This window comes from Trichechus manatus, unplaced genomic scaffold (genome assembly GCF_000243295.1).
Source record: "Trichechus manatus latirostris isolate Lorelei unplaced genomic scaffold, TriManLat1.0 scaffold00043, whole genome shotgun sequence".
In the NCBI taxonomy this organism is placed as follows: Eukaryota; Metazoa; Chordata; class Mammalia; order Sirenia; family Trichechidae; genus Trichechus; species Trichechus manatus.
In genome coordinates, this window is record NW_004443979.1 from 1702487 (window position 1) to 1721334 (window position 18848).

General features: G+C 35.1%; 1 protein-coding gene across 1 annotated transcript in view; it reads left to right on the forward strand.

Moving 5' to 3' along the window:
• SEC23A (SEC23 homolog A, COPII coat complex component) overlaps positions 1–18484 on the forward strand; it is a 61556-nt gene extending 43072 nt beyond the window's left edge. Inside the window, exons 7-12 of the mRNA XM_023731443.1 lie at positions 392–469; positions 2982–3143; positions 5099–5185; positions 6651–6806; positions 10194–10259; positions 17079–18484. Of these exons, the coding sequence (XP_023587211.1) occupies positions 392–469; positions 2982–3143; positions 5099–5185; positions 6651–6806; positions 10194–10259; positions 17079–17168 (639 nt within the window). The 3' untranslated portion in view covers positions 17169–18484. The remainder of the gene's footprint in view (positions 1–391; positions 470–2981; positions 3144–5098; positions 5186–6650; positions 6807–10193; positions 10260–17078) is intronic.
• The last annotated feature ends 364 nt before the right edge of the window (positions 18485–18848 follow it).

The following is an 18848-nucleotide window of genomic DNA, read 5'->3' on the forward strand; positions in this document are numbered from 1 at the left end:
AGCAACTTGCTTTTGTAGTCACTATGAGAGTACATTTTTCTGTCAGTTGGCTGTTGTCTTATTTAGAGTCTTAAGTGTCATATTTTGAACTCTTTTGGTCATTATCTAAGAGCTCTTTATTTGCTATCAGAGACAATTAAGAAAATTTAAGCACTTTAAACTGAGTTGTTACTGCATTGGGGCAAAGTATTGTTTGCTTCTGAATTTCAAAGGTTATTTCTTTGTTAGTAATCAGTCTCTTGTTAAGTCTATAAATAATGTTTCAATTTTATCCTATATCAAGTATCTGCCTCCTAAAGAGTAATAACTTTTTATAAATATAATACATACAGGTAATAGTTTTAGCTCTTATGCCAAGAAATACCTCACTAACACGTCTTATTTTATGTAGTGTCAGAAATTTGGAGAGTATCACAAAGATGATCCAAGTTCCTTCAGATTTTCAGAAACTTTCTCCCTCTATCCACAGGTGAGTAGATAAAAAGCCCATGTTCTTTTCTTAGTGTTGCCAATAGTATTGGGCTTCAGTTTTCTTGTTATTTGTCTTTTATTACTCATCTTACAAGACATGTTGTATTGGGTTATTCTTTTGGTTAGGTTAAGTTTTGTGAGAGTTAATAAATTAATATTGTGTTGTGAGTGGTCAGTGAAAAGTGTATAGTATTTTTATATTGACCTTGCAAATAGCCATTTATTTGTGGTGAATAGAAATTTATACTGGAACCTTACTGTGGAATAGAATTAGTTGTAAAGCAGATTAGCTTTCTGGTATACCAAAAAAAACCAAACCTGTTGCCATCGAGTTGATTCCGACTCATAGTGACCCTGTAAGACAGAGTAGAACTGCCCCATAGGATTTCCAAGGAGCTACTGGAAACCGCTGACCTTCTGTTTAGCAGTCAAGCTCTTAACCACTGCACAACTTGAGCTCCTCTATCTGATATACAGAAGTCTAATTACAACAGTACCAACTCTTACAGCATGGTCTCATCACATGAGAACCATTTTGTGGTGGCATACCAGATAAATAGAAAAGAAGCTAATTTAAATTACCTTACAGAACCTTTTTCTATTGGGGCAGTGGCATTTATCCCTTCATCTGTTGATTTGATAGCTATTCTTAAAAGTCTAGGTTGTTAAATTTTATTGTGAGTAACAGAGATAATGTTTATACAACTGAGTACTATGTGCAAGGAACTTTAGGAGGCTAAAGATGACTGACATGGATCCCACTTTCAAGGAGCTCTCCGTCTGAAGGGTGAGTTCTGAAATATATATAAACAATACAACAGAAAGTGAGAAACATATATAAACAATACAACAGAAAATGAGAGATATATATAAACAATACAACAGAAAATGAGGTATATATATAAACAGTACAACCAAAAGTGAGAAAGAGAAATTTTGTAAGTCTCTATGAGAGATATACAAAATTTAAAGAAAACTTAAAGGAATCCTTCTAAATGGGTGATTTGATACACCTTTATAGAGAAGGTGGCATTTTAGCATAGCCTGAAAGGATGAGTAACACTGAGATGTGTGGAAATTTGAAGTTTTGCCCACAAAAACTCCATTTGTCTAAAGTTTCAACCTTTTCAGAGCTGTTCTATGAAGATCCCTTATTCTTCAGTAACCTAGAAACTACCTGTTTATGGAAGGAGACTTCCCTAAACCTCTGGTGGAGTTCTGTGGAATCAGGAAAAGGCAATTACTCTGCTATTAGGGTACATTTATCTTAAGACATGTGAAACCCTTTCTCTGTTTTGGGAATTTTCAGGCCTCATCCTTGTAGCAGAAACCTGTTGGAAAGGGAGTGAGAGTATCTGCCTAAGTATTTGACTAAATTCTCCTCACTTCTTTTCTCTCCCTACTCTAGACCTTCTTTTTAGATTTTTAGATCTTTAGCGATTTGGGTATCCCATCTTTTCCTCTTTACTGGAAGTAGGGACTGAAGAGCTTTTAGAAGGTAGCATAGACTAAATTTAAGGGACATCTTCATCTCCAAAATATTTGTCTAAAAATTTACCCATTAGACATTCCTGTGAGTAAACAGGAATGGCTGAAGTGGTAAGGAATGGGAGAGCCTCCCAATGAGTTAATGGATCACTAAAGAAAAGGAATGAGAATTTCAGTGAATGGCATGTGTTGGGAGAGAGCTGCTGAGCGAGTTCCAGACGTGGACAACATGTAAGCACTGGGTCCTGAGGCCTCGGGGGAGTTGAGAGAAGTGACTGAAAGACTACTGGGAGTACTTTGCTTGGGACTGACACTATTATTATCTTATCAAAGACCAAGAGTAGCTATCCTTTAATCCACCCCTTTTTGATCTCTTGTATGAGGAGTTGGTGGAGGGGGAGAAAGTGAAAGGAGGAAGTAGTAAAACAAAGTCTGGAAAATGTTTCTTAGGGATGGGGCAGAAATTAAATATTAAGACTCAAATGGGTGCATGTAAGATCCTTTTTTTTTCTGTCTTTTTAAAACCAGCACAGACCCTTCCCAATGCTACACAAAAGTAGAAAATCTGTTAATCTGTTTTTAAGATCTTAGAGTCTTCTGGTGGTAGTAATGAGTAATAAAAAACCCCGGAGATGTAGTCAGAGTGATGTGGAATAAAAACAAAGAAAACTGATAATTTAACACTTGCCGTCAGCCTCCAGATAATTTGGATTTGAGCCAGGGGTTTTGGCAGTCCTATTTTATAGCCAACATACTTTTGTCCCTATTCTGGTTTTCCTTTTGTGTTTCACTTCTCTTTTTTCAATTTTTAAAAATTTTATTGAATTAATTTTTATATTTTTAAGTAGCAGGTAAATACTATGATAAGGTTCCTTTCTGAGGAATTTAATTTAAAATGCTTTTATTATAACTTGCCATTTTATTGTATTGTTAATGGTTGTAATCAAATGCTTTTTATAATAGTAAATTCCTGTTGGAATATTAAAGTCAGTAAAAGGTATCTCTCATGTTTTATCTTATAGTTTATGTTTCATTTAAGAAGATCTCCTTTCTTGCAAGTTTTTAATAATAGTCCAGATGAGAGTTCTTATTACCGTCACCATTTTATGCGTCAAGATCTGACCCAGTCTCTAATTATGATTCAGCCTATTCTCTATGCATATTCTTTTAGTGGACCACCAGAGGTAAGAGGGGAAGAAAAAATATATATATATGTTTTTTTTTTAGTTACTGTGATGTGTGGCATTAAACAGGTGAAACCAACTAAATGTTTTTGAAATGTAGTTACTAAATATAAAATAATTAAAATAATGGTTATCCTTAGCTATGCATATATTCATTCAAAAAGTATTTATGAGTGCTTATTATATGCCTCATACTAGGCTAGGCCGTATTTGGGAAATCATAAAAAAAATAAAATAAGGTGGAAGGGACTGTTAGATTATTTCATCTGGTCTTTGCTTTCATGCAGGTGGTTGATCAAATCCTCTAGGACTTATGATTATCTTTTCATCTCTAACCGTGTCCAGAGTGATGATGATTCTGTGGCCTATAGCTTATTCCAGAGTTGAATATCCCTTACTTTAATATAATCTCAATTTTTCTCTGGTGTTTTGTAAACATTAAACAGTCAATTATGAAGACATATACTTAGAAGAGTGATAAACTCATCTACTTAGCCTTCTTAGCAAACTGTCCCACTTCCTATAACCTGTTTTCAAATAAACATTTTTTTTTAATTTCTATAGTTAAAATTGTCTGCTTAACCACTTAAAATATATAATGACTATTTTTGAAAATAGTACTTTTAAAGAGGTCATTATAAAGAGACAGTTTAATAGTATCTATTGATTATGATCCCTTATAATGCCTTTATTTGCTGTTTTGTAAAATAGTGGATAATATGTTATTTTGTTACTACGATTTTATTAGTGATTTTTGTGTGACTCATTTCTACTTTTCTTGGAGAATATACTTTTGAAAAAATATTTAAATCTAGCTGTATATTTTGTACTTTGAATCAGAAAAGAAAGCTTTAGAAATAACCCTTATTTCAAAGTAACATAAATTGTAGACATCTGAAAATATAGAATAGTGTTTAGGAAAAAATTGGAATCCTACATCCACAGTGCCTGCTCCTATCAAATTCCAGCCTTTCCATTTAATCACGAATCCCATTAACTTCGTTTCCTTAAGGCTTTGCGGTGGGAGTTATCCTCTTTCTCTCCTGCATCATCACTCACTTTCTCCCTCTGGATCATTCTCATTAACATCAACACAGTCCTTAACAGTACTCATATTAAAAACAAAACAAAACAACAAAACTTTGACCTCACATTTTCTTTAATTGCTAACCCATTTCTCTGTTCCTGTCACAGCTAAACTCATGCAAGTTATTTGTTACCTCTACTTTCTCACCTTACATTCTCCTCTCAGCCTACATCAGTCAGACTTTTGTCCCTGTCAATATACTGAAGTAACTGCCATCAAGGCCACCAATGTCCTGTGTCTTGACAGAACTCTCAACAGCATTTACCTAGTGATGACTTTCTCCTTGAAAATGTTTTTGCTCTAGGCTTTTATGACAGGTACTATACTTACCTGGTTTTTCCTCATCCCCACTGACTGCTCCTTGTTAGTCTCTGTTCGCTGGCTTCTCCCCTTCTCACCTCAAAACGTTGGCATGCTCCAAGGCTCAATCTTCTGGCCTCTTCTCTCCCCCTAAGTGATGTAGTTTAATTACATTGGTTTAAATGCCATCTTTATGCATGTGATTCCCAAATTTATATCTTTGATCCACGCCATTCCTTTTAATTCCATATTCAGAACTATTTATTTTTCTACCTGCTCTAAGTTTGCTCTATCCCAAGCCTTTCCCATCCCGGTCAGTGGTGTCACCATCAGCATAGGAATCATCCTTGATTTCCTTTTGATTTTACTGTTTATTTTTCAGTTGTTTGTTACCACAGTACAGAGATTTCTTAAAAATTAAGTTAAAATGTACTGTGAAACTAGTAATAACACAGGATTTTAAGTAGTAAAATATAAATTTAAAAATATCCTGGAGAGATCTATTAGGTATCTTTAAAGTAACTGATTTATTTCTCCTTTCCCCTCTCTCATTGTTTCTTCATGTTAGCCTGTTCTTCTTGATAGCAGCAGCATCCTTGCAGATCGTATTCTTCTCATGGACACCTTCTTCCAGATTTTGATTTATCATGGTGAGGTAAGATTCCACAGCATTTACAGCACTACAGTAAAGTCTTTTTATTCATGGAGGTTTTTTCCCCCTCTACTATTTGGCTAGTGTTTTGTCTGTGATAAGCTTTGATTTCCGTTTTTATACAATATATATAATGTGATTCTTCCTACCTCAAGTTTTTAGGCTTCATTTGCAATTGACCCACCTGTAATTATCTTGCCCATTTGTCCACACATGATTGAACAGATGGATTTCACACAAAGCCTAGTGTTGTGAAAGCAAGAGCGTTGAAATATACATATGCATTAATCAGTTCAGCTCACAGTATCATGCTTTTGGATTTTTACATGAAGACATTGAGATAGGAGAAGTCTGTCTTTAAGTAGCCATTATGATTTTAATCTAGTTATTTATCAGGACTCTATTTATTGCATTTATTCACTCAGCTGGTATTTAACACCTTCTCTGTGTAAAAAAGCACTGTACTCTGAATACTTTGGAAGAGAGACAGAGATTTATCTTTCTTGGATCCACACCCAAGCTTACATTCTAGTATTTTAGTAACTTGTGCAGATTTATTTTTCTAGTTGTTTCACTTGTAAATGATTTTAGATTTGTGCTGCAATAGCAGAAGTGTTACTCAGAACATCCTTTTAGCTAATATTATCTAAGACTTTAAAAATATTTAATGATTATTATTTTTATTTGATACCAGTTTCTAATGCTTTTTACTTTTTAGATTAAACATTTTAAAGAACAATGCTTATAATATTGGTAGACCTAGTTTTTTTGCTTATTTGTTTTTTGGTAGCTTCTGCTGCTATAAATAGCCTGTTAAGTGCTTAAAGGGAAAGTCAGAAATGCATGTGACTATCCTCTATTAAATACAGAGATAATAAAGTTATACAGAATGTATGTTGATTAATTGAGTTAATTTAGAAAGTAAGCCAGGTTTAAATTTATGTTGAGTTAATTACATGGTTTCTGTAGCCATTTACCTTAATAAACAAATTGATTCAGATGCTCTTCTACAGGCATATTAACCTTATAATGTTATTGCTGTTATTGTTAAACTTTTTATGTTTCTGTGTCTTGCCAAAATGTAACTCTGTTAGTAAAGACTTCATAATAGTAGATCATCAATTTTGAAATCTTTGTAAAGTCTCTTGTAATACAAACCTCCCTCGTTTATCTTAAGCTTAGGTATATAGCTTTTCGTTAACATTAATTTGATAAACATAGTGTTTTAAATTTTTTCTGACGTAATTATTATTTCTTTTTACTCTTAGAGTAGAACTATCCTAATTTTTCATCTGTTTACTTAAAAATATTTTTTCTACTGAAATTGTACTCATAACTTTAAAAATTAAGATAAATTTATAGTTTTCTTATTTTTTGAAGATTACTTCCTTTGAAAAAGTCTTCTCTTAAAATTTTTGGGTGGGTAAGAAATTAAAAATAATAATTTCTTTAATTGTTTCAAAATTAGACCATAGCACAGTGGCGCAAGTCAGGATACCAGGACATGCCGGAATATGAAAATTTCCGCCACCTTCTGCAAGCCCCAGTGGATGATGCACAGGAGATCCTTCACTCCAGATTCCCAATGCCAAGATACATCGACACCGAACATGGGGGCAGCCAGGTAAGTGGTGTGTGTTTGTGTGCTGATAGGTTTGTGATGAAGTGTTCCTATTTATCCGCTTACTGCTTCACAAGGCAAAGGGAAAGGGAAGGAGAAGGGCAAGAGAAAGTATCCAGTGCTTGCTTTTTGTATTAGCTTTAAGATCAAAACAGTAAGATTATTGATTACTTGCCTAATGCTGGCAGTTTCTCCCATCTGCTCCCTCTAGCCCAGCTCTAGTAACAGAGCCAGAATGGCATTATGGTGCTCTGCCAGCTTCAGTTGAGCAAGAATTGGTGAACAGCTTGGGAAATGATTTAGTGTACCTTTCTTAAAACTGTCTTTTTACTGGTAAAATCTATGAATAATAAGTTTGTGGTAACATACTTTTCTTCTACTTTCCTGATCCCATCATTCCAGTTTTCTAGAAAATAAATAGTCATGTAATGGGAGAGTATTATAAAAGAAGGCAGGATTTGTGGTTTTTAGAATTAAGAGGATTAAATAAGATATATGTATGTACACACACCCCTTTTGGACCCTTCAGGCTAGGGTAGGTCCCCTTACCATACACTCATAAGACTCTACTTCTCCCTTGTAATTTTTATCAGTTATAATAAATTAATTGTAAGTTTTATAAATTTATTTCACTTACTCCTTGAAGGCAGGGGTCATGCTGTGTTCATTACTGTATTCCTATTTGCAAGCACAGTATTACATAAAAAAAACCAAACCAATTGCCGTAGAATCGACTGCAACTCATAGCTACCCTATAGGACAGAGTAGAACTGCCCCATAGGATTTCCAAGGAGCAGCTAGTGGATTTGAAGTGCTGACCTTTTGGTTAGCAGCCAAATGCTTAACCACTACACCACCAGGGCTCCATAGTAGGTAGCAAATATCAGTAACTATTATTCAGAAATGACAGCAATTATTAATAGGATTTTACTATGTTTATAATAGGAGCTACCATTTATTGAAAGTTTGCAAAGCATGTAGTTAGCACTTTATATGTCTTATCTCGTTTGATTCTCATGAAAGTCCTATTGTTATTTCCATTTAATAGATAATAAAACTGAGACTTAGGTTAAGCATCTTGGCTAAGGAAACACAGTAAATGGAGGAGCTAAAATTTGAATCCAGGGGTTCTGACTCCAGAGCCAGTACTCTTTTTTTTCTTTCTTTTATTTATTATGCTTTAGGTGAAAGTTTACAGCTCAAGTTAATTTCTCATACAAAAATTTATAGACATAATATTATGTGACCCTAGTTGAAATCCCTATAACGTGACAGTGCACTCCCCCTTGTCACCTCAGGTTTCCCATGTCCATTCAACCAGCTCCTATCCCTTTCTGCCTTCTCATCCCATCTCCGGACAGGAGCTCTTCATTTAGTCTCGTGTATCTACTTGAACTAAGAAGCACACTCTTTATGAGTATTGTTTTATGTTTTGTAGTCCAGCCTAATCTTTGAAGAGTTGGCTTTGGGAATGGTTTTAGTTCTGGGTTAACAGAGAGTCTGGGGGCTATGTCTTCTGGGGTTCTTCCAGTCTCAGTCAGACCCTTAAGTCTGGTCTTTTTACTAGAAATTGAATGCTGCACCTCACTTTTCTCCTACTCTGTCAGGGACTCTCTATATGTTTCCTGTCAGGGCGGTCCTTGGTAGTTGCCAGGCACCATCTAGTTCTTTTGCTCTCAGGCTGATTGAGTGTCTGGTTTATGTGGCCCTTTTGTCTCCTGGGCTGATGTTTTCCTAGTGTCTTTGTTGAGAGCCAGTACTCTTGACTGTTGTGCTAAACTGCTTATTTATAGAGTAGAAAAAATTTTTGTATGATAGTAAATTTCAAAAGATATGGCTGCTTATGTTTTTCCAGTATGAAATAATTTATGACTGGTTCTCCCACTGATGTCTTACCATGTCCAGTGCTATTTTCCTCTTTTATTCTAGTTAAACTATTTTTGTGATAATAAGCTGTAGTGCATATATGGGTGAAATGTTGGAGAAGTTTGTCTCATGGAAGTAGCCTGCAGTTTAAAGAAGTTTGCATCATTGTTTAAAGTAGAAGAATATGTACATTTTCATGGTTTTTATTTACTTTTTAAATTTTTTATTTTGTTGTTGAGAATATATACAGCAAAACATACACCAATTTAATAGTTTCTCCTTGTACAATTCAGTGACATCGATCACATTCTTTGCGTTGTACAACCATTCTGACTCTCCTTTTCTGAGTTGTTTCTCTTCCATTAGTATAAACTTACTGGCCCCTAAGGTTCCTATCTAATCTTTCAAGTTCTGTTATCACTTTTTTTTTTTTAATTTTTTTATTGTGCATTAGGTGGAAGTTTACAGAACAAATTAGTTTCCCATTCGATAGTTTGTACATAAAGTGTTCCATGACATTGGTTCCGTTCCCCACAATGTGTCAGCACTCTCCCCATTTCTGCCCTAGGTTCCCCGTTTTCCTTTCGTCCTGATACTCTACCCCGTCTTGCCTCCTCATCTTTACTTTTGGGCAGATGTTGCCCTTTTGGTCTTGTATAATTGATTGTTCTAAGGAACATGTTCCTCTCAGGTGTTATCGTTTATTTTATGGGCCTGTCTATGGTTTTGGCTGAAGGGTAGTCTCTGGGAATGGCTTTATTTCTAGTTCAGAAGCGTGTCTTAGAGCCACAGTCTTGGGGGACGAGTTCTGTTGTCATTTTGACACCATGTAGATAGTTCTTAAAAGAGCATAATGCTCAAGCAGACATTTTTTATTAGTTAAGCTAAACTATTGTTTGATTTTAGGAAGATTTCAGGGGATATTTTTTCGTTTGTGGTTTAAAGATTATCTCAAGGCAATAGTTTCAGGGGTTCATCCAGCCTCCAGAGCTCCAGAAAGTCTGGAGTCCATAAGAATTTGAAATTCTATTATATATTTTCCCCCTTTTGATCAGAATTCTTCTATAGAATCTTTGATCAAAATGTTCAGTAATGGTAGTGGCTACCATACAGTTCTTCTGGTCTCATGGCAAAGGAGGCATTCATGGTTTTTATTTTTATTATTATTTGGAAATGTGAACCTCTGATGATATTTCAGATCAAGTGTTTAGTAGATTTCACACTTTGACATAATTGTTGCACATGTAATTTTTATATTTTGAGTTTTGAACTTAATTCATTATTTATTATGAATATTATAAGTTGATAATTTAGAAAGAAGAGTTCATTTATTATTTGTAACATAAATATGTGGTATACATGCTTCAAAGTTTAGTTCATATTTTTAAAAAGTTATATTTTAATAAAATAATTTTACTAAAACACTTTAAAAAAAATTGATTTTAGATAGCATAATGTATTCACTTAGCTTATGTTGACTAAATCTGTTTTGATGGATAACGTTATTTCTTCTTTGCTTTTAAGGCTCGTTTCCTGCTTTCAAAAGTCAATCCTTCACAGACTCATAATAATATGTATGCCTGGGGACAGGTATGTGTAAATAGCAAATCTTGGAAATTATTTTTTTGTGTATTTATAGTTTGTTGTTATAGTGACAGCTACATTTTTTCCTATGTATTTAGTAATGGTATCTGTTGGAAAAGTAATGAAAAAATAAGAGTAGAAAATAGAATTATTAATTTGGTGACACCATAGAGAATAAAAAAGTGATCATATGAAATAGACAGAGCCCCTTTGTATTCCAAATTTAGCACTACACCCTTGAGACAAAGAGCAATAAAACATATAATATAAAATAGGAAGTGATGGTTTAAGGTTAATGCCAGGCCATGAACCATAAGAGGCCATGGTAAGCCAGGAAAGGCTAGGGAATATAGTTGAGCAGCAGAGGCAGGAGGCCTGGAAATCATTACTGATATATTTTTATTTGGTAGAAAGCCTACTTCCTGGTATAATACATCAACATTTATTAAGTGTCCAATATGTGTGTAGGACTCTGTATTGGAACTGCAGGCTACACAGTGATCATCCCTGCCTTTGAAAAGCTTGTAGTCTAGTAATAGAGATAAAATAGATACCTAAATAATTAAAATGCCAGTCAGAACGGAAAATGTGCCTTAAGAAAGATATAAAGTATTATGGGGAGTTAGAAGAGGAAGAGGGCAAGAGGTCACATGGTGACAGCAGGAGAGAGTGTGGGATCAGAAAAGAGACCAGAAAGAGGGGACAGTTACTTTAAAGGATTATGATTATTTCAAAATTGAAAATTGCATGGGAGATGGAATTCTAGATAGAGGATAGCATGGGCAAAGGTATCGAGTACATGTTTAGTATGAACAGTGGAAGATAAAACTGGAAATTAACTGTGCAGCCAAATTAGGGAGGATCTTAAATTCCAGGTTGAGGATGGAGGAGTTGTGCCTTTATTTAGTAAGTAATGGAGAGCCATCGAAGGCTTTTGGGCAGTGCAGTGAAGTTGAGAGTTAGATAATAGTTGAGTCGTAAGATTAATTGGGAACAGTGTGTAGATTGAAATGGAACCTATTGAAGTAATCCAGATGAGAGGAACAGAAGGTGAGGTGATGAAAAGAAGGAGTAGATACGAGAGATATTTCACTGGCAGTAAAGTAGGAGGGAAAATCAAAAGCTAATTCAGGGTATGACAACATAATGCAACGTTCGAATGTTGATTGGATCTTGGATTAGAGGGAGGACAACAGCTATAAAGAACATAATTGGGACACTTAGTGAAATATGAATTTAGACTCTATATTAGGTGACTAGTCAAATACTGTTAAATTCCATGAGTGTGATATGGTGCTGTGGTTAAGTAGGACATGGCTCTTGATCTTTGGAGGTATATCTTGAAGTATTTAGAAGTGAAATGTCATAGTATCTTCAACTTGCAGAAATGATTCAACAAAAAGAAGAAAAAAAGAAATATATAAAAAGAACACTAAAGCAAATGTGACAAAATATTAACAATCAGTGCATCCAAGTGTAGGTCATGTGGATATTCATTTTACTTCTTTTTCAACTTTTCTGTAGGTTTGAATTTTTTTAAAAATAAGTAGTTGAGAGGAGAAAGGTAGTTCAGAGTTTTGAGCCTGGGTGACTAGAAGAACGCATGCCAGTAAGGAGAGTGGAGAGAAAATGTTTGATTTTAGAAACATTGAGATATCATCTAGATGGCCATATTGAGTAAGCTATTGGAAATGTGAGTCTGGTGGTCCAGGCAAGGATGTGAAAGTTGATTCTAGGTGATATTTAAAGTCATCAGAGTAGATGTTTGTCTGAGGAGAGAGTAGAGAGGCAGAGATGAGAGAAAAACTTGAGGAAGTACAAGTATTTCGTTCTGTTGTATATAGGGTTGCTATCAGTTGGAACTGACTCAACAGCATCTAACAACAACAACAGAAGCAACAACAACAACAAAGAAGTGGATAAATGCCATAAATATAAATGATTCTTTTGCAAATTAGCCTAAGGATAAATAGTAGGATAGAAGGATGATAGAGTAAGAGCACAGAACTTATTTATAGGCCAAGTGTAAGGCCCATATGGGGGAGACACAAAAAACAGATGATGGATTGTTTAAGCTCCCAGAAAGAAGACAGTGTGTTCCCAGGCACCATACGGGGCTAAGCATTGATAAGGATGTAAGACATTTCATACTGCAGAAGCAAAGGGTGAGAGGAAGGATGAAGATACAGAAAGATTGTTGAGGTGGAGAGAAACCTCACATTGGATAATTGCCTGTTTTCAGTAATAGGAGATTATTTACTGAGAGTGAGAGGAGCTGGGGTTAAGGACTAGAAAACAGAAAAGATTGAAAAACAGCTATTAGGAATATGATAAGAAATCAACAGAGGATGAATAAAGGGCTTTTAGAACAGTGGTGAGGCCCATTTTATTTACTAACGATTCCGAGAACATGCCTCCCTAGTGTTCTTTAACCATGCTTTATAGTTCAGGTGCTGGGTCAAAGATGAAAGACTTAGGAGTAACAGGACTGGAGATGAAAAAGACGGAGACATTAAAAAGGGGGTATAATAATTTAGAGCACTGCTAAATGACTGTGGGATCCAAGCTGGGTAGAAGATACACGAAGCAGTAGTTGAGATCCAAGCCCCTTGCTCTTGAATATAGAGCTTCCTCAAAATTTTGCCCTCATTTCTCTACATTCACTGTTTATCAGGATGATTGTGTGTACTCCTACGGCTTCAGCATTCGTCTGAGGCTAACCTACAAATCTCCATCTTCTGTATTCCCATCTTCTACATCTCCAGCTATAGACTTGAATTTTTATAACTACCTGCTGCACTTCACTTGAGTTTCCTGTAGACATTTCAAAAGCAGCATGCCCCAACCTGAACTTATCTCAGCACACTATCTTGTTCTTCCTGACTTTTTATTTTTACAGGGGCGCCATTATCTCAATTCCCAAGGCCTTGAACTTCAGTTACTTATATTTTCTTCCTTCTTCCCCTAATTATTCACAAATGTTTTGACCTATTTCCCCTATACATCCCTTCCTTCCCGTATCATTAACTGAGGTCGCGTCCTTATTGTTTTTCATCTGGCATTACTGCTAACTGGCCTCAGTGCTTGAGCCTTTTCTTCTGCTCTGGTAGTGACCAGAGTAGTCTTTCTAAAGCAGGTCCGAATGTCACAGCACTGCTCAGAAGTCTTCAGTAACTGCCTGTTACATATAAATCCTTTATTTTGCTATTGAAGGCCCTTTACAGTATGATCCCCAAATCTTGTTCTGCCTTCAGCTACTTAGTTCTTTTAGGCAACCTGAATTTCTTGCTTCACTTTGAATACACTGAACGTGTTTCCATCTGTGTGATTTTGTCCCTGTCATCATATGAACACATTCTAGCTATCCCTCAAGTCTCAGGTCAAAGTCCACTGGCTTCATGAAACCTTTCCTATGATTGCATGACTGGATTTGTGTTGACATCCCTGCTCCTTCATCCCTTTTTTCCATTCCTTTCTTTTGCCAGTTATTTCTCCTGTTAGATTATAAATTACTTGAGGGCAAGAATTATGTCATTTTCAATTTTGGCTTTCCTTAAACATAGCACATACTGAATATAATAGGTCTAGACAGGTGAGCAGAGATTAAGAGCATGGGAGGTCTGTGGAGATGATCAGGAGTTAAGAAGGTTTTACAGATATAGATAAATCCAAGGTCTGAAAGTTGGGAAGGTTTATAGCAAGGAAAGAAACTTAATGTTTTTAGGTATGGGAAGGGTACATAGCACATATGACAGAAAAAATTTATATCCATCTAATGTATGTATTATGATAGCCTCAATATCATTCCTCACCCCCCAGCAGGTGAACCAGACCTCTTGCTAGGGGGTGGAGGGACAAAAAGCCAGGTACAATACTGTGATGTGGAAGTTTAGAGCATAGAATGTACCGTGAACCAGCTTTTCCATTATACTTAACTCGAGGCAATTAAGTATTACTGGTTTTAGTTTTCTATCCCATCAACTTCAGAGGAATTTAGAGGTAGTTAAGAAACGAAGAAAATTGTAAGAGGATAGAAAAGTAATACAAATAAATAAAGTTCAAGGAAATAATGATTGATCAGTATGGAGAAGGGGAGGTTAAAGGATTCTTCACAATAGTTATTTGTCAGAGGTCATACATCAAATGCTGTAGGGGTTGGGTAAGTAACAAATGAGTGAAGCTGGCTAGGTATGAGAAAAACTGCCACCCTCAGTGTCAAGAAACAGTATACCATGGTGAACTAGGATTTATGGTGAGAGTACACAAAATCTTGTCTAAAGGGGGCAACTGCTTTTCTTTTGCTGATTGTTTCCATTCACATAATTCAGCATAAGAAAGTGTTATGCAGCCCAAATAACACATGTCTCTCTCCGGCTAGATTTCTGCATTTAAATTTTTTAAATCACATTTTGTGGTTTCATTCATGGGAAATAGTGACTAGTTATTCCTTGTTTTTTGGGGGTTTAAATTTCAACATGGAGAGATGCAGTTGGTAGGCTTATAAAGAACTTACTGAGTTGTTAAACATGGAGAGGCATCATTAGGGGGTGGTAGTTGAGAATGCAGACTCTGGTGCCAAACAGTCTGATAGAATCTCATTCCCTCACCTGCTGACCATGCAACCTTCAGCAAGTTACTTAACTTCCCTGCCTTAGCTTCCTTGTTGACAGAGTTTTCTGTGGTATGCACAGTAATGCTGAGTGAATATTCAATATAGTTTTCATTGTCATCAGTGGGAAAAAAGTCTCATGAAGATTTTAAAATAGGACGGATAACTTTGAAGTTTAATTATTACTGCCTGTATATAGGGGTGTTAGGGGCATAAACAAGATGAGTACTATGGTCTTTCTCGACCTATGATTTTGTAGGAGAAATTATGTTAATGTTTTTATAGGCAATAATCATAAAAATGATAACTAATAAATTGAATCCCTACTATGTTTTAGTCAGTATGCTAAGCTTTTTGTGCACTCTTACTTAGTTGTTAAAAAAGTCCTATGAGATAGGTACTACTAACCCTATATTTCAGAAGAGGAAATTGAGGCTTATAGAAGTTAACTAATGTACCCACAATCACATGGCTAAACTGTGGCAGAGTCCACATGTGAACCCAGGTGAGTCTGACTCCAGAATATGAATTTTTGATCTCTCAGCTAATTTGATTATTGCAGTTTAGGGAATTTACTTGGTAGTCAAGCAAAATGATGGACTCTTAATATCTTAGTTCTCTTTTTGTCAAAAATCAAGTACCTAGTGATAAATAATATCCTCGAATGGTCTGAAGAGGGCACCACTGCCACATGGCTTCTGTTGAACGGTGCTGCAGGCTTCATATTCTAAATGGTGAAAAGCTTGGACCTTTCTGCCTAATCCTGGATATACTTCAAAGAGAAAAAGGGCCCATTTAAAAAGTTGAGATCAACCAACTGCTAATTTTTTATAAAATTGAGCATTATTATTTATAATTTCAAATAAGATGTAAATTTATAATTTCAAATAAGATCTAATAAATATATAAATTAGAAAATCTGAATCTGTTTTGTCTTGATTGGGAGAAATGGATCTGTAAATTGAGATGGAAAACGTGTATGTTAACCATGAATGTAGACTCAGGAGAAGTATTTCAGTGTTAATTTTATAATAGAGTTTTCAAAAGAAGTAATAATAAAAATAGCTAAAACGTGTTGGGTGCCTACTGTGTGTGCCAGGTATTGTTCTAATTGTTTTACACAATTTAACACATTTAATCTATGGAGGAGGACATCATGATTGGTAAAGTAGAGGGTCAGTGAAAAAGAGGGAGGCCCTCAATGAGATAGATTGCCACAGTGGCTGCAACTCAGGCATAGCAACGATTGTGTGGATAAGGTCACTATGAGTCAGAGCCACCTGAGTGGTACCCAACAACAACAACAATCGTTAACGACTGTGTGAGATAGGTCCTGTTATTATCCTTATTTTACAGATAAAGAAGCTAGGACAGAGGTTAAGTAACTGCCTAAAAGTGACATAGGTAAAAAGTGGCAGAAACAGAATTTGAGACCAGGCAGTCTGACTCGACTCTATGCTGCCTCCCTTCCTGATCAAGTTTTTCAAGTACTTTTGAATTAGCATCTGAAAACGTGATCAAATTCATTTTCCTTCATTGTGCAGATGTCGTGGCATGACTGGAACCACAAGAATTATAAATTCTTACCCACATTTGCCTAACTTGCTGATCTCTTCTGAAAAATAATTTCCTTGTTTTAGATGTTTTAATATTTATAAAGAAGTAAGAATTTGAGTATTGGATAAAAAATTTAAAGTCCAGATAAGAAATATTCCAGAAATACTTTCTTTTTGGCTATAGTAAAATTTTATTATTAATGGATTGATCACTAGTATCATTCTGTCAACACATTTTTTATTAAAATAGAAATTAGGGGGTTTTCCCTGACAGTTGTTAATTACTTACAACCCACAGATATCAATTAAAATGACTTGAAAACTGATAAACATAGTTTATTTAAAAAGGATATTACAAAATCACTTCCTTCCAGCTGGCATTTCTGTTAAAATATATACAATTGGGATTTTATTTTAGTAAACAGGCAGCAGTAATCTCACCTACGGAGACTTATTCCTTAGTAGTGATAAAAGCACCAATACATTCTAGACTAATTAATCACTTTATTATTTTAACAATTAAGTTGAATATGGAGTATAGGCATTAGTCTACTTAAAATGATTTCCTTGTCTATTTTAAGTATTTGCTTATACATTGCTTATATATCCAAGGGTGTCATCCTGTGTTTTAGTAATCATAGCAATTCTCTTTTCCTCTAGGAGTCTGGAGCACCTATTCTCACAGATGATGTTAGTTTACAAGTGTTTATGGATCACCTGAAGAAACTTGCTGTGTCAAGTGCTGCTTGAGTTGCTAAATATATTAAGGACACTTAAGAAAATGGAGTAATATTTTAATTTCATTATTTTTCCTTTTTCAGTTCATCTGTGGAAACCAACAGAGATATTTAGACTCTTTTGTATTAGCATGGTTTGAGACAACTTAGGGAAAAATGTTCACGTTTGTAGATTAAGCTGCAATTTAATGAGAGCAGTAAGAACAAATTCATTTTGCTTGCCACAGTATTATAACTGGTTTCAGAAATATGAAGTCTTTATAATTTAATTATGTTTAAGAGTAAAAATAGAGTCTGCCATATACTCCAGAGACATAGCTTGTTTGTATGTAGCAGACAAATCCAAGGTGGCACTGAATGTCCTTGCGGACCTTTTGAAAATTTCTTAATTTTAGCTAGAAAGTAAACAAAATTACCAGTAATGATAATGTGAACATTTTTTGCTTATTCATTGAATATTTTTCTGTGATTTTCTGCACTTACTTGTATGCTTTTTATGTACTGTTCTGTTAAGGCAGATTTATTTTTATGATGATTTGACTTTATATGTAATAATTTTCATGGAGCTAATTTAATGTTTTTGTTCATTTGGAAAAATAGAACCAGTTTAGAGATTAAAAGTTTTTTGGAGGTAAAAACCATACAGCTGACAATAAGTGTGAAATTCCCACAAAGTACCCAACTTATGCGATTAAATAATATAATTTTTTTGAAAAGGGAGATACAGAATAAACCATTTTGTCAGTGCATTTTAGAAAAGCCTTTGCAGTAAAACGAGTGTCGTAACTACTAACCCAAGTTTAATTTTCACTGCATGGTTTGGCTTTTTCCCTTGTTTTTCTGAGGACAACTTTTAATTATATCCTTCAGTATTTTAAGACTATTTTCGGAGTTTACACATTACTTTTTGTTTCTGCTTCCTTTTTTGTGAACAACTCATTAAGTTGGAGTTCTTGTTGAAACAGTATTATATAATATTTTGTTTAATTATATCATGTGATGATGCTCAGTTCTGTTTTGATTTTTTCATAGTATCATTCACTTTTACCTTTTAAAGTTTACTTGTAGCAGATATGTTTACATTTAAAGCCGAATATGTTTTGATAATGAAATTTACACTAAGTGCTGCGAAGGGAAGGTGGTGCTACGATCTACGCTTGGAAAACAGTTCTGATGATCGCACTTGCATGAACACCATCATACGATGGTAAAACAGGCAAAAACTTAAAAAATGTTTACATGTTATATTCGATTAGAGTAAATAAATTGCTGTGTTCCAGTTTATTTCGGGTGAATTGTGCTAGGCCTAAATACCAATAAAATATACCTATTTCTCTGCTTTTCTGCTCATCTTGAAATCTAGTAAAACCTGAGAAGCCTAATGTAAAATTGGAGTATTTAAAATACGCTATTAACAGATTAAAGCATTATTCGTTTTTTTAAATAACAGCTTTGTTGTTGTTGCGTGCCATTGAGTCTATTCCTACTCCTAGTGGCCCCATGTAACAGAGTAGAACTGCCCCATAGGGTTTCTTAGGCTGTAGTCTTTATGGGAGCAGATTGCCAGGTCTTTTCTCCTACAGAGTTGCTGGTAGATTGAAGCTGCTGGTGAATTCAAACTGCCAACTCCCCGCAGCTGAGCACTTAACCATTGTGCCACCAGGGCTTCTTAATAACAGCTTTATTGACATAT